Here is a 13,719-nt window from a genome sequence, read left to right as displayed (position 1 = left end):
ATGTTCTTTATGACACTCCAGTCCAGAAATAACATGTTATATAGACCTATGGATAATCACACGTGTTTTTCCACCCATGTCATTCTAAAGTCCATAATATTAGGTGAATTAGCATGATCAGCACATAATTTCCCACAGAGGGTAAGCTACACTTGATTGTCCTGCAAACTTGCCTGACCTGAATCCTACAAAGAATCTCAGGGATATTGTCAAGAGGAAGATCAGAGCAGATGATCTGAAGGCCACTATCAAAGCAACCCGAGTTTCTGTTACACCTGAGCAGTGCCACAGGGTGATCGCCTCCATCCACAGCCCCAGAATGCAGTAATTTATGCAAAAGGAGGCTGAGCAAAGTATTGAGTACATATAAATGAAAATACTTATTAAAAGCCAGACATTTCTGTTTAAAATAGCATTCTTTAATTGATGTCATGCAATATTTGAATTTTCAAACACACTGAATAGGGATGTCCATTATCTGTAAGCCATAATCATCAACATCAAGAAATAAAGGCTGGAGAGCTTTATATATTTATGTATTTATTGATTTATTTATCAGGCACAGTGTACATTAATCAATATTTCTGCAAATGTACTAAATTTGCAGTCATCTGCAACCCCTGGACAGACATGGTAAACAAGGTTACCCTAAAAACACAATAAGATTTATACAAAAAAGCGCAATTGTTAATAACAGTTTGATTAAAAGGCAGAGAGAACACACGGATTATTTACTTAGAAACACAGCGGATGCGCGCGCAACCCGAAAGTGTCGCTGTCTCTGCGGGTACCATGAAGTTGCAGCTTAAACTAGCGCTGTTGTAAGAGCACTAAAACAATTAATCTCAGCGGGATGAAATATGTTAAATTAGGAGAGTGGGATACGTCTTAATGCGTTAAATGCTGGTGAGTGAGTGAATGACGAGAAGAAATGGCTCACATTTCAGATGAGTGGATGTCCCGCTACTGATGAACTAGCTCCGCCTCCAGGAAGGCCTAAAATCCTACAAAACACAAAATAAACACAACATAATACAAGACAGCAGTTTTTTGCACGAGATGTATACTTGCTAGTGAAAAACAAGGTTGAAAATGCTCCAACCCTATGTATCTATTAGTGATGGTCTAAACGAGCCAAGGCACTGATACACTCATCATGTGCTGAAAGCAATGCCTCAGGCGAGCTGTGTCATTGATCGTATCGCTTTAAGAAAAGTCACGTGACCGACACAGTGACTGTATCGTACCGTTTCACATTGGAGAGGGGTCTGGCTGCAGACACATGGGGAAAGTGGAGCTCCACTCCAGACCGGAAACACGTGACCTCCACCGGATACACGTCATATCTACGATAGACTTTTATTTTTTATTTTTTTTATTCGTATTAGCCATATTAGCCGTGTCCCAATTCCAGGGCGGCAGCTTTCGAAGGCTGTGAAGGCTGCAGCCCTCACCGTAGCTGAAATGTGACAGGTGTAGCCCACGGAGCCGCCCCATCGCCTAGCAACCGAGACACTGTGCTAATGCTAATGCTAACAACACGTACCACGCAGATGACGCACGGGTAATCAAACTTGGAATTTTAGACCAAGTTATTCTAAAAATTCTCATCCAAATCTTATGGCTAAAAACGATAACTTATGTTTAACTTTTGCAAAACAAAACGGCGATATTTCTGGGATACATCTAAAATAGACTAAATTGCCTTAAAGTTTCAAAAACTGATGAGATTATTAATTATTAATAAAGTATTTTTAAATTGATAAAGGATTACATTTATACCGGGGATGTATTTAAGTCATTTTATAAAGAAAAGACATCTCTGCTTTGAGAAAAGATGGTTTATTAAACAATCAAAAGATTGTAAATACTGTAAATACTTTATCATAATGTGAATAGTCAAACATTAAACCCATTACACACACAGACACACACACAAACACAAACACATACTGCATTAATAGGTGAGTACACATAGCTGTATGTCAGTGTACTCTCAAAGAGTTCTTCCCATTTTGCTGAAGCAGAAAAAAAAAATTCCAAAATATGATCAGGTGGAATACCACTGCTTAACTGCAGTACAACAGTACATTCTTATAGTACATGTAATTAGTTACTTTCAAAAGAGACAGAAAGTAAATGGCACATTTCATCATGAATCAAACATCAGTACAGACTGAAAAACATTCAGAAAAACTTATTATGAGCAACTTATATGACTCTAGTTTTGTCTTATACACTTGTTAAGGTCATATAAGGACACATTTATCATGGGACACTTCCTCAGTGATAAAGCTGTTTAGGTGCTCCTCAGCTAAGACGAACAGAAACCACCATTTTACTGTTTCACTTCTGGAGGAAATTAGACGTTAAACCTAAACTTTATGGACACATCACTATTAGGACACATAAGGAACAGCAGCAAACAGAATGTGCAGGAGGAAGGCCTGACGCAACCAGAGGCCCCACAGGTCTGCAGTCTGGACCTCCTCCTCCTCTGTGAGTCTGGACATGGACAGTGGAGACATGACCCAGTGTACTTGGATCATTCAGTCTGATGTATCTCTCGTGTTCTGGAGGAGGAAGAGCAGAATGGGCCTTAAGTCTGACTGGTTGAAATTTCTGTCTGCAGAGTGAAAACCTGTAATGACACACACATTAAGAAAACTATTACATAAATCCAAACAGCTAAATCTCACACATTTGAGAAATGTGTATTTTCAGAAAATTAAATAATGATTTCAACATGAGCATGATTCATTTGCAGCTCTTATTATTATTGGCGTTTTCAATGTAACATGTCCCAGACCTAAACAGAGGCAGGAGTCTGGGTCAGCACCTCCTGCTCAGTGTTGCTTTTCTTTGTCATCTGCATTTGACCCATTTTATGAATCATGAGCATCTCATCAGCCACCAGTTTTGTGGCCCCAGCAGTGTGTTGTGTTCTCATACAGGAAGCTGCAGATGAGAAAAGAACATGAATCTCAAACAGTTGACTCACTGTTATGATATTAGATGTGACAGACCGAACAGACACAAGTGTCTAGTATCTAGTATCTACAACAGTGTCTGCAAAATCTGTTAAATGAGCCTCATGTCCACCTTATATCTGACCTGTCCAGGCAGGATTATTTACTTTTCACTTTACAAACATGCACCGATTGTTAAAAGCAGATAATGTATTCCCAGAATGAAATGCACACGTTGGAGGTTTATGTTACGTGAATATAAGTAAATATAAGCTTTGACATGTTTAATGTTTTATACATTAAACATAAAAAACTGTGTCTTTTATGTTTAATGCATGAAATAATGCGTGTTTTTATCTTACCGCACTTACACTTATACTGGCCAAGTGTTTACAAGTTTAACTCAGTCACTGTGTGTGAAAATGCAGTGTTTTCTCCTCGTAGCTTCATTAAATCACTCCGTGGGCTTCTTTACCCCTAACAGTAAAAACATGATTAGTGTTTGATGGAAATCTGTCCAAATATGAAAGTTTGAGCTGACTTTTCATCGCGTTAGCTGCAGATTACTAATCAAACTTTTAGCTCAAATCTCCGAGGTTCACGCAGTTAAAAATAAACTTATTTGACAGTTTTGTGAGAGTTATGGTCGTATTTTACATTTACAGTTGTGTTAGTAATGATTTCCTAAAGTTAAAGCGTGTTACTCACATGTTTTCTCCGTCTTCCAGATGGTCGTTTTGCTCTGTGTTTATATGTGCGAACAAATTCCATAACGTAAAAACAATCTTATTTAATAAACATTTAATTGCGGTCAAAATAAATCGTTTCGTCGCCCCATAGGTCTACATAAAAGTAGAGATGACATCTTCGTTGGAGGTCACGTGTTTCCGGTCTGGAGTGGAGCTCCACTTTCCCCATGTGTCTGCAGCCAGACCCTTTTGGGGAAGTCCAGCACAGATCGAGCCACTTGCTGCTACGACGCCGTTCGTCACTATGGGCCCTCCAAAAAAAAGAGAAAGTTTTCTTCTGTGTGGGATCATTTTGATCTCATAACACCTGATAAGGTAATTTGTATTCCATTCCTGTTTCCACAGCCTATGCAACCCGAAACATCATCAGTGCTCCAGCATTATTGAGCTCGCCCTGAAAGAGAACAAAATACACCAGGAATGGACACTGGTGGATTAGTATATTGTAATCAGTCACTAATTATTATGGAGGCTAATAATAATCTAAATCAGACACCTTTCCTTTTCACTTCAAGCTTCTAGAAAAGAGGCCCTAAATCTATGCATTGTAAATATTATAATAAAAGATTGCCAACCTTTCAGCATCATTGAGGACGAGGGATTCAGGGAGATGCTGCAGACCCTTGAGCCATCATACGCAATACCAACCAGGAAGGTACTGTAAATGTCAGAAATTGCACTGAACATGAACAGTTTGAATTATTATTATTATTATTATTGTTTGAAGATTTTTTTTTCTGTTTTACAAGCTCTAAAGGAAATGGTATCTAAAAGATATGAAGCAGAAACCCTGAACATAAAGAAAAAATTCCACCAATGCAGTCAGCCTTACAGCTGATATGTGAACTTCAATAAACATGGAGGCCTACTTGGCTGTGACTGGCCGTTTTGTTAATACTGAAAATAAAATGTGCACCACTGTGCTGGGAGTTAAATACTTTCCCCAGAGCCACACAGCAGAGATAATTGCTGAGGTAGATTTATAAAAAATATTCAGTGCATAAAGACTTGTTATTTATTTATGTTTTTTTTTTTTTTTTTTTAGGTCACACAACATCTGATTGCAACCTTTCCTGCAAAGGCCCATTTGTCACACCACTTAACTGATGCTGGTGCAAATATGATAGCAACAGCGAGACTATAAAAAAATTGGGCATAGTCCTTGCATCGCACACACTTTAAATTTGATAGGTCTGACACTTGATCTCAAGATTTTTTAACTAACTGATATCCAAAATAAAACAAAAAAAACAATGTCACCTATTTTCGTTCCAGCACTGTCGCCAAGGAAAAGCTGTGTCAAGTGGAAAGACCACTTTTGAAGCTAATACATGAAGTTCCAACACACTGGAACAGCACTTATCAAATGTTGTTAAGAGTAGCAAGCCAAAAAGAGCCCGTTTGGGTGAGTCTGGCATCCTTAAAAACACCAATGCCTGCACTTACCGATGAAGAGCACAACATCATTGCAGAAATCCTGGTTGTGCTTGCCCCTTTTAATTCTGCTACTGTGGAGTTTTCAGAGGATTATGTATTATGGATGTGTTTATTAACAAATACTATGCATTGTAATAACAAATTAACAATAAAACAATTTAACATGAACAACTGCTAATAATAATGGTACTTGTCCAACCTAAATCATTAGATTATCATGAAAAAGTTCAATATTTTTTGTCACAGATATTTTCCTGAGCCTTTAAATGGTTTCTCAGGCTGGTTCAGTGGGGTAGGCTGCTGACTGGAAAACAAAAAAGAAAAAAAAAAAACATGGGATGAAAAAAAAAGTGGAACAATTCAAGAAATTGGGGGAGCTTTATAAGGATTAGCCCATGTGTGCATTATTTTCCTTTGAATAGACAATTAAAATATATTAATATGGATGAGCCAGTTTAGCCAAATATAACCACTTTTTTTTTTTTTTTTAAACCTAGTAGCTGGTAGGTGTCAGTCAGGCCTGTTCCTACCATTAGTTGCAGCCCAATTTACAGCCACCATTTGTGAAAATAAGGAATTTCTTGAATCACACACACAGTTCTGGCAGTCGCTAGTGAAACCACTGCTTCAGAGCTTTTCCTACGTCAAGCATGTAAAATGCGACCTAAAGTAAATTGAAACATTTTGATTACATGTCTTCGTAAAACTGCACAAGAGTACATATTTAGAGAGCGCCCTTTATTTGTGGTGGGTGGCCCTGACAAGGGCCGTTGTTTTTGGTGAAACGCGCAGGCGCAGTTTACTTGGAGCTGGTGTACTTGGTGACAGCCTTGGTGCCCTCAGACACGGCGTGTTTGGCCAGCTCTCCGGGCAGCAGGAGGCGCACGGCGGTCTGAATCTCCCTGGAAGTGATGGTGGAGCGCTTGTTGTAGTGCGCCAGGCGGGAGGCCTCACTGCCAATCCTCTCGAAAATGTCGTTGACGAAGGAATTCATAATGCTCATGGCCTTGGAGGAGATACCGGTGTCGGGGTGTACCTGCTTGAGCACCTTGTACACGTAGATGGCGTAGCTCTCCTTCCTGGTCTTTCTCTTCTTCTTGCCGCCTTTGCCGGCGGTCTTGGTCACGGCTTTCTTGGAGCCCTTCTTAGGCGCTGTCTTTGCTGGATCAGGCATGACGTGTTCTCCTGAGTGCAGACGAACGTATGCCTTGACGTGCCCCTGTGAGCGGTATTTATACCCGCTCGATGCAAAGCAGCTGCGCCGATCCTAAGATGTGATTGGTCGAATCGCACACCGCTCTCTTTTGTTCTCCTGTTCCACTTGCTGAAGGCTTATTAAATGGCTTGAATTAAATGTAACGTCCTCCTGAATTGATTTAAAGTGATTTAGATGTCCGGATATTGTACATCTATGGCTCAGTCAAAGCGACCTGTTCTCTAAAAAGCTCTCTAAAGGCTCTTTCATGCAATCCCAAAGTAAAGTAAATATCTCCCAAAAACTCTTCAAGTCAGGTGCGTGGTCCAAAGAAAAAAAAAAAAAAAAAAGATTATCAGCGTGCTATGCGTTTTTTCCACTGTAGAAGCCTTTAATAAAGCGAGATCTAAGGAGTTACTTTAAAGAAAGAGTGACGTGTTGCTGTTGGTACACACGGGGTATTGGCATTTTAAGTCATCTTTTCGCGCTTTAAATGCTTGAGTAATATACAGACAGTACTTAAACTTTATTGGTCGACAATAACACTTTGACGCAGTAGCTCATTAAAAGTCTTTATCCGTGAGCTGCAAACGACCAAATTAATTAGCAACTTTACTTCTTAAGTCAGAAACTACAGAGTAGACTGATAAGGCGTTAAGTGTGTATTATTCTGCAGTGAAAACAGGATATAGTGCCCTTTGTGGAGAGTGGGTGGCTCTTAAAAGAGCCGTTGTGTGATGGGGTCGGGCGGTTTCTTTACTTGGCCTTCTCGGTCTTCTTGGGCAGGAGCACGGCCTGGATGTTGGGCAGCACACCACCCTGGGCGATAGTGACGCCTCCGAGCAACTTGTTCAGCTCCTCGTCGTTACGTACGGCGAGCTGCAGGTGACGGGGGATGATACGGGTCTTCTTGTTGTCCCTGGCGGCATTGCCGGCCAACTCCAGGATCTCAGCGGTCAGGTACTCGAGCACTGCGGCCAGGTACACGGGGGCTCCGGCTCCAACGCGCTCGGCGTAGTTGCCCTTCCTGAGCAGCCTGTGCACACGGCCCACGGGAAACTGGAGGCCGGCCCTGGAGGAGCGACTCTTGGCCTTAGCCCTGGCTTTGCCTGCGCCTTTTCCACGTCCAGACATGTTTACTGCGTATTGAGTCTGAGAAGAATCAACTGTGCCGGTACAGCGTTGCGGCTGGATTTATAAAGACCCTGCTGATCGCTGATTGGTCTGTCGGAGTGATAATCCTCCAATAAGAAAAACACGCTCTCTCACACTTTGAGCGCGCAGCTCCAAGCCAGAGCGCACCCTTTTCACAACAATCACATTTATCTTGAAAATAAAGTCAAGCTTTTTCCTCAAACCCTGCCCTTATGGAGGCCCTTGACAGCAGTCCGTCTTTATTTACGAGGAAACAAACCCGTTTAAAACACTGAGAATTAACGGCAAAGAATATTTGTTAAGTATTTTAATGTCTGACCGTTCGAGGGGACACGGATGTCATGTTACATGTTCACATCCGTATTCATAAATCAGAATAAACTGTGGAAATGCGGTGGAGTGAACTCCACGCTTTGGTCTGGAGCTGTGACTGTACGCACACGTTATTATAGAATTATATATTAAACATTGTGTGATGTGAGATGAGTAAGACGTAAAACATTGATGATAAATAACTTCCGTTTGAGGGGAAGTGTGACTCTTGTTTGGTCTAGGTGGCTCTTAAAAGAGCCGTTGTGTTGTTGGGGGTCAGGGACAGGTCGGCTTAAGCCCTCTCTCCGCGGATGCGGCGGGCCAGCTGGATGTCCTTGGGCATGATGGTGACCCTCTTGGCGTGGATAGCGCACAGATTGGTGTCCTCGAACAGACCCACCAGGTAGGCCTCGCTGGCCTCCTGCAGAGCCATGACGGCAGAGCTCTGGAAGCGCAGGTCGGTCTTGAAGTCCTGGGCGATCTCTCTGACGAGGCGCTGGAAGGGCAGCTTGCGGATCAGCAGTTCGGTGGATTTCTGATAACGACGGATCTCTCTGAGAGCCACTGTGCCGGGCCTGTAACGGTGAGGCTTCTTAACACCGCCGGTGGCCGGGGCGCTCTTACGGGCAGCCTTGGTGGCGAGCTGCTTCCTGGGAGCCTTTCCTCCGGTGGATTTACGCGCGGTCTGCTTGGTTCTGGCCATTTTCTCTGCTCTAGGCGTTCAGTGAAAACCTAAGACGGTATGAGGTACGGGGCGGAGGCAGCTGCTTTTTATAGAAACCAGGGCGAAGCTGATTGGCTGCGCGGGGCTCGCGCTCTGGGTTCAAACTTTAACCCCGCCTCTGCCCCGCGCGCTTGTTCAGAGGTTCACACCGTCCGGTCTACGGTTCACGCTGGTGAAGAACGAGCCTTTGTCAAGATACTATCAGAGGCTTTGTTTACACACGCGCGCCAAAATCAGATTTCTGAGATTAGTTAAATGACTTGCAAAATCCACAAACTCTGATGTGAGTAATGAGAGAAAGAGCATGATCGAGAATGAATCACATGACTTTGCTGTTAACAGGGCATCTCAAACAGAGTAATAACTCCAAAAATCAGGTAACAATCTGTTGTTACTGTGTGTTTGTGTTTGTGTTTGTGTGGCGTGTAACCGCGGCGTGTAACCGCAACCGCTCACAAACTTATGTTACGACTCGTACTTTTGTAATAACACGATATCCATTTAAAACGCTAAGGACGCTGTTATATTTTAATCAATTATGCGTGTCCTCTCTGATATCAACCACACACGTTTTTAATTGTATAAAAATATTTTTGTATGAAAGTGCACCATAAATAGGCATAACGTACATGTACTGCTCTCCACACTCACATATGCGGTAACTCATTAATATACTTATTTTATCTACTTCTGTTTGTGCGGTGTAGCAGCATGTGTTTTGAGATATTTGTCATTACAGGAATACTGGTCTGGAGAGGTAAAAACACCTACAGAAGCACCGGGCACAATATTGGACTCTGACAAAGATGAAGCTCTTTAGTGAGAGTGGTGGCTCTTAAAAGAGCCTTTGTGTTGCGGGGGTCGCGTCAGCTGTTACTTTTTGGCCTTCTTAGGGGCGGCCTTCTTGGCGGGGGCCTTCTTGGGGCTCTTCTTCACCGCCTTGGGCTTCTTGGGCGCCGCTTTTTTGGGGCTCTTGGCGGGCTTTTTAGCCGCTGCTTTCTTGGGCGCCGCCTTCTTCGCCGCTTTCTTGGCCGGGGACTTGGGCTTCTTGGCTGCGGGTTTCTTGACGGCCGCCTTCTTCTTGGGGCTCGCTGCTTTCTTGGCCGCGGGCTTCTTAGGCTTGGCGACGGCCTTCTTCTTCACGGTCTTGGGCTTGGCCTCGGTCTTGGCCAGTTTGAAGGAACCGGACGCGCCAGTGCCCTTGGTCTGACTCACGGCACCAGAGGTCACCAGCTTCTTGAGGGTGGTGTTGATGCGCTTGTTGGCCTTGGCCACATCCACGCCCTTCGCGGCCAGAGCCTTCTTCAGAGCGGCCACGGAGACGCCTTTGCGCTCTTTGGAGGCGGCGATCTCGCCGGTGATCAGCTTCTGGAGGCTGGGGCCCTCCTTCTTCTTGGCCGCGGCCTTCTTCCTGGGGGCCTTTGCTTTGGCCGGAGGGGTGGCCGGTACGGGAGCGGTCTCTGTCATGGTTCGGGTTCGTATCGGGTTAGATCCGAGTCTGTGGGCCGGGCGCGCGCGCGGACCACAGTTATAACGCACATGAGAACCGTAGAGACTCAACGCCCTCTGCTCAGCGCCAGTGTCTCCGCTCTGTGTTTTCTCTTCGCAGTTTAAAGTTAAAAATACACAAATGTGACATATTTTCCCTGGACACTTTGATATCATGCTTTAGTGCACAATCACATCTTTTAATTTAACGCACCCTCTTACGCTCAGGATCCTGTGTTTTAAATTACAAGCCCTCAAACCTGGACCATGTCCAGAAGAGCGAGACTCTCAGCTCCGACTTTTTCCTACATTTTGCCTTAAATTGGACAAAACTGTGATATATAAAGAAATACTTTGTATTTAGATAGAGTCTAGAGATGTCAAGCATTAAATGTAAAAGTTAAATTCGTAGAGTGGCTTCTGCGTATAGTTGTAATTAACCGAGTTTTGTGGCTGCAGTAAGCACAACTACGAAGGAGCCTCCCTCAGTTTGCACTGCAGCACTGGTGTTATTCTTCATGTACTTTTAACATGAGGCACAATAATCATATTAACATAATGTTAGCCTCTCCAGTACACTTGTCCATTACAGGAATTGCTGTTTTTTTTGTTTTGTTTTGTGTTTTTTTTTTTTTTTTTGAATTTTAAGTATTATTAGTAAATTGTTCAAAAATGTAGGTTAATGGTTATGTTTACATATAAATCTGACCAATACCAGATTTCTGGGTTAGATTATTTTTTAAAGTAAATCTAAACATCTTCTATTATTAATACAATTTAATATTGATTGTGAAGACAAAAATAATAGTTTAGAAAATTATTTGATAATTTGATCATCACATTACACAATATACACACTAAAAAAAATGCTGGGTTAAAAATAACCTAACCTGTATAAAATAATAACTCAGCACTGAGTCAGTATTGGACCATTACAACTCAGATTTTTTTTTTGACCCAGCAGTTTGGGTTATCATTTCAACCCAAATATTATTTTTCCTACTCAATTCTGAGTTGACTTTTTCTTCTCTGATGGGTGAATTCTATACATGGGTTAATGTTTATAATTACAACCACAGTGCTGTTTAAGAAACATTTCATTAAAAAAAATAATAATAAAAAATGCATCAATGAATTAATTTTATTCAAAACGCCATTAACAGTAACACATTATGAATAAAGCTGTAAAATGTTCATTTGAATTGTCCATATTGTATTTTATACTTTTACACCTTGTTGCTTCAGTCTGAAGGAGATTCCACTGTGAGAACAGAGAGAAATGTTCATGTTTACACATCAGATATATGTGGCTACACAAACTTCATAAAATATAATATTATTAAACATAACACTTACATTTGTGATTGAACAGAAGCATTAGGGCTGAGTCTGAGTCCCTAGGTTCTGCACCCTGCAGTCTGCTCCACTGTAGGCGTTTTCAGGCCGACAGAGAACCGTGCTGGTTTCGGTTCCCTCAAATAATCTTGAACCGACTTGTTCACGCCAGAAATCAGAGCGTTCCGGGAAAAGAAAAGTCGGTTCCCATAGGGAACCAAGTAAAACTTGTTTTTTTAAGCGAACCGTGATGACACTGAAGACGTCAGCATGTTCATCCGGGTCACACGCGGTAAAAAAAAACAAAGAGCAATTGAAACTATCACGTATTAAATCAAAAGTTTTAAGTCTGCAAAAACTATTAGATACCGTTCATTTTGCATGTATCCGTGTTCGCCTGATAAGATTACATCTTTGTATTCGGCGTTGCTGCCGTCTTCTCCACAACAGATCGATGTTGTGGTACATAAAGAATGACTTGTGTAAGTACAAATGCTCGCTGGTGTTGATGCGCTCAATGATTGTTATTTTCCTCTCTGTGACATCCATTTTCATATGGCCTTGTTTTTATTTGGTGGTAAATCCACACCCTCTGTCGATGACGCGTCATGGGTTCTCGCGGGTCGTTCACCAGTGAGCACTTTGGTTCCCAGTGGAAATGGTGCGGGAACCACACGGTTCTGACCAGCCTGAAAACAGCTTATGAGAGGCAAGAACAGAGAGAGGTCACATATAAACAGCTCAAATCTGTTTTCCTCTGACAAATGGACCATGAGAAATATAAAATCAAACCCAAATTCAGACCTAGAATAAAAACACATTGTTCATTTATTTACTAACAGTTGAAGACTATCTAGCTCTTAAGTTATGTCATGTAGATGATTAACAGGCAGACGTCTAAAGTTTATTTAGTAACATTAAGTTGGATTGAAAGAAACGGAGTAGGTACAAAATAAAATTGCCACCTTTGTTCTAATACACATAATTATAAATCCTTTAACCATATCAAGTGGTTGGTTGCTCTTGTGGCTACCCAGCTGACACACTGAGCAATTTTATTTATTTATTTATTTATTAAGATCAGTTTCAATATTATGTTGTATTATTTTAACTAACTGCAGAAGGTGCAGTTCAAAGCACTATTATGTGAAATGAGCAGTTTGTTTGTCTTATGTGAGTAGAGAGTGTCCTTTGAGATGCTACACACTTTTTACACCAAATGTGGTGGAAGAGCTTCCAGAGGACATTCCAGAAGAAACATGTCTTTAGGGAATGGCCCATTTCCTCACCAACCAAAACAATAGAGAGGAGGAAGAATGAGGTTTAGAAGAGACTTTTCTGTTATGTTCACCTGGCTCCCCCTGTATTCTGCAGTGACACCAGGCTACAGGACACATCTGTAAGTTTTAAATTGTGGTTTGTTCCCTGTAAATTATATTGGTTTGCATATTCTATACTCTCAGATGGAAGGCTAGAAAGTTTTTATTAAGTTACAAAGCCTGATAATTTCTGTTAATGACTAGACCCATGAAGTATTATAGCATAAAAAAATAAAACAAATTTTAGCTGTTCCCCATCTGTATCAAACAGAATTGGCCTACAGAATGCTCTGATGGCTTCTGAAATCTAGCAGTTGGTAGTATAATAAATTATTACGTTTAAAATGTAAATAAATGGCATGAGAGAATTGTTCTTTCGCATGTGGGTGGCTCTTAAAAGAGCCGTTGGTGTTTCGGTTCAGATCTGTCAGTTTAACCTCCAAAGCCGTACAGAGTACGGCCTTGTCTCTTCAGAGCATACACCACATCCATGGCGGTCACGGTCTTCCTCTTGGCGTGCTCGGTGTAGGTAACAGCGTCACGGATAACGTTCTCCAGGAAAACCTTGAGCACTCCGCGAGTCTCCTCATAAATGAGACCGGAGATACGCTTCACACCACCACGACGAGCCAGGCGGCGAATAGCGGGTTTAGTGATGCCCTGGATATTATCACGGAGAACCTTACGATGACGCTTGGCGCCGCCTTTTCCGAGTCCTTTACCCCCCTTTCCTCGGCCACTCATGTTTGCTGTTCGTTTATAGGAGATTAAAGAAAGTTACCTAGCTCCTCTCATTTTATGCGGCTTTTGCGGACGTTAGAGAAGACAGTCACTAGGAGGGACCGTTCTTTCGCCAATAGGCAAGCATGGGGGATGGGTGCTGGTCATCCCAAAGGTCGCTTGTGTGTTTTTTCCACTGTTGGAAGAGTGTCAGAACAATTAACACTCGTCGTAGCCTTCCTTTGTATGTCTTTTCATAAGTAGGCAAGGCAAGTTTATTTGTATAGCACAATTCGTACTCAAAGTATTTCAAAGT

The 13,719-nt window shown here is 42.0% G+C and overlaps 4 protein-coding genes and 1 long non-coding RNA gene across 5 annotated transcripts in view; all 5 read right to left on the bottom strand.

Moving 5' to 3' along the window:
- LOC110156422 (nucleolar protein dao-5) overlaps window positions 1-13,434 on the bottom strand; it is a 15,078-nt gene extending 1,644 nt beyond the window's left edge. The window contains 3 exon segments of the mRNA XM_020920623.2: window positions 8,192-8,539; window positions 9,419-10,142; window positions 13,121-13,434. Of these exon segments, the coding sequence (XP_020776282.2) occupies window positions 8,192-8,539; window positions 9,419-10,142; window positions 13,121-13,427 (1,379 nt within the window). The 5' untranslated portion in view covers window positions 13,428-13,434.
- Window positions 1,939-3,934, bottom strand: LOC129407456 (uncharacterized). Its single transcript, XR_008631543.1, has 4 exons — window positions 3,678-3,934; window positions 3,341-3,446; window positions 2,810-2,958; window positions 1,939-2,641 (listed from the first exon to the last, which is right to left on the bottom strand). It is a non-coding gene; the product is annotated as an uncharacterized LOC129407456 (long non-coding RNA).
- On the bottom strand, window positions 5,873-6,637 carry LOC129407452 (histone H2B 1/2-like). The gene has a single exon (XM_055148537.1). It carries the CDS (start codon window positions 6,327-6,329, stop codon window positions 5,955-5,957), a length of 375 nt encoding a protein of 124 aa, XP_055004512.1. The 5' UTR covers window positions 6,330-6,637; the 3' UTR covers window positions 5,873-5,954.
- On the bottom strand, window positions 7,010-8,075 carry LOC129407450 (histone H2A-like). The gene has a single exon (XM_055148535.1). It carries the CDS (start codon window positions 7,482-7,484, stop codon window positions 7,107-7,109), a length of 378 nt encoding a protein of 125 aa, XP_055004510.1. The 5' UTR covers window positions 7,485-8,075; the 3' UTR covers window positions 7,010-7,106.
- Window positions 8,813-10,027, bottom strand: LOC129407445 (histone H1-like). The gene has a single exon (XM_055148528.1). It carries the CDS (start codon window positions 10,006-10,008, stop codon window positions 9,415-9,417), a length of 594 nt encoding a protein of 197 aa, XP_055004503.1. The 5' UTR covers window positions 10,009-10,027; the 3' UTR covers window positions 8,813-9,414.
- Window positions 13,435-13,719: the final 285 nt, after the last annotated feature.

The sequence above is a fragment of the Boleophthalmus pectinirostris genome, unplaced genomic scaffold, assembly GCF_026225935.1.
Source record: "Boleophthalmus pectinirostris isolate CB_2022bp ecotype Guang Dong unplaced genomic scaffold, ASM2622593v1 HiC_scaffold_12, whole genome shotgun sequence".
NCBI lineage: Eukaryota > Metazoa > Chordata > Actinopteri > Gobiiformes > Gobiidae > Boleophthalmus > Boleophthalmus pectinirostris.
Note: the sequence above shows the minus strand (reverse complement) of the source record. Positions and strands in the feature narration are given on the sequence as shown.

Excerpts from the sequence above, each read along its gene's own strand:
- LOC129407452 (XM_055148537.1), bottom strand. The coding sequence starts at position 6,329 with ATGCCTGATCCAGCAAAGACAGCGCCTAAGAAGGGCTCCAAGAAAGCC.
- LOC129407450 (XM_055148535.1), bottom strand. The coding sequence starts at position 7,484 with ATGTCTGGACGTGGAAAAGGCGCAGGCAAAGCCAGGGCTAAGGCCAAG.
- LOC129407445 (XM_055148528.1), bottom strand. The coding sequence starts at position 10,008 with ATGACAGAGACCGCTCCCGTACCGGCCACCCCTCCGGCCAAAGCAAAG.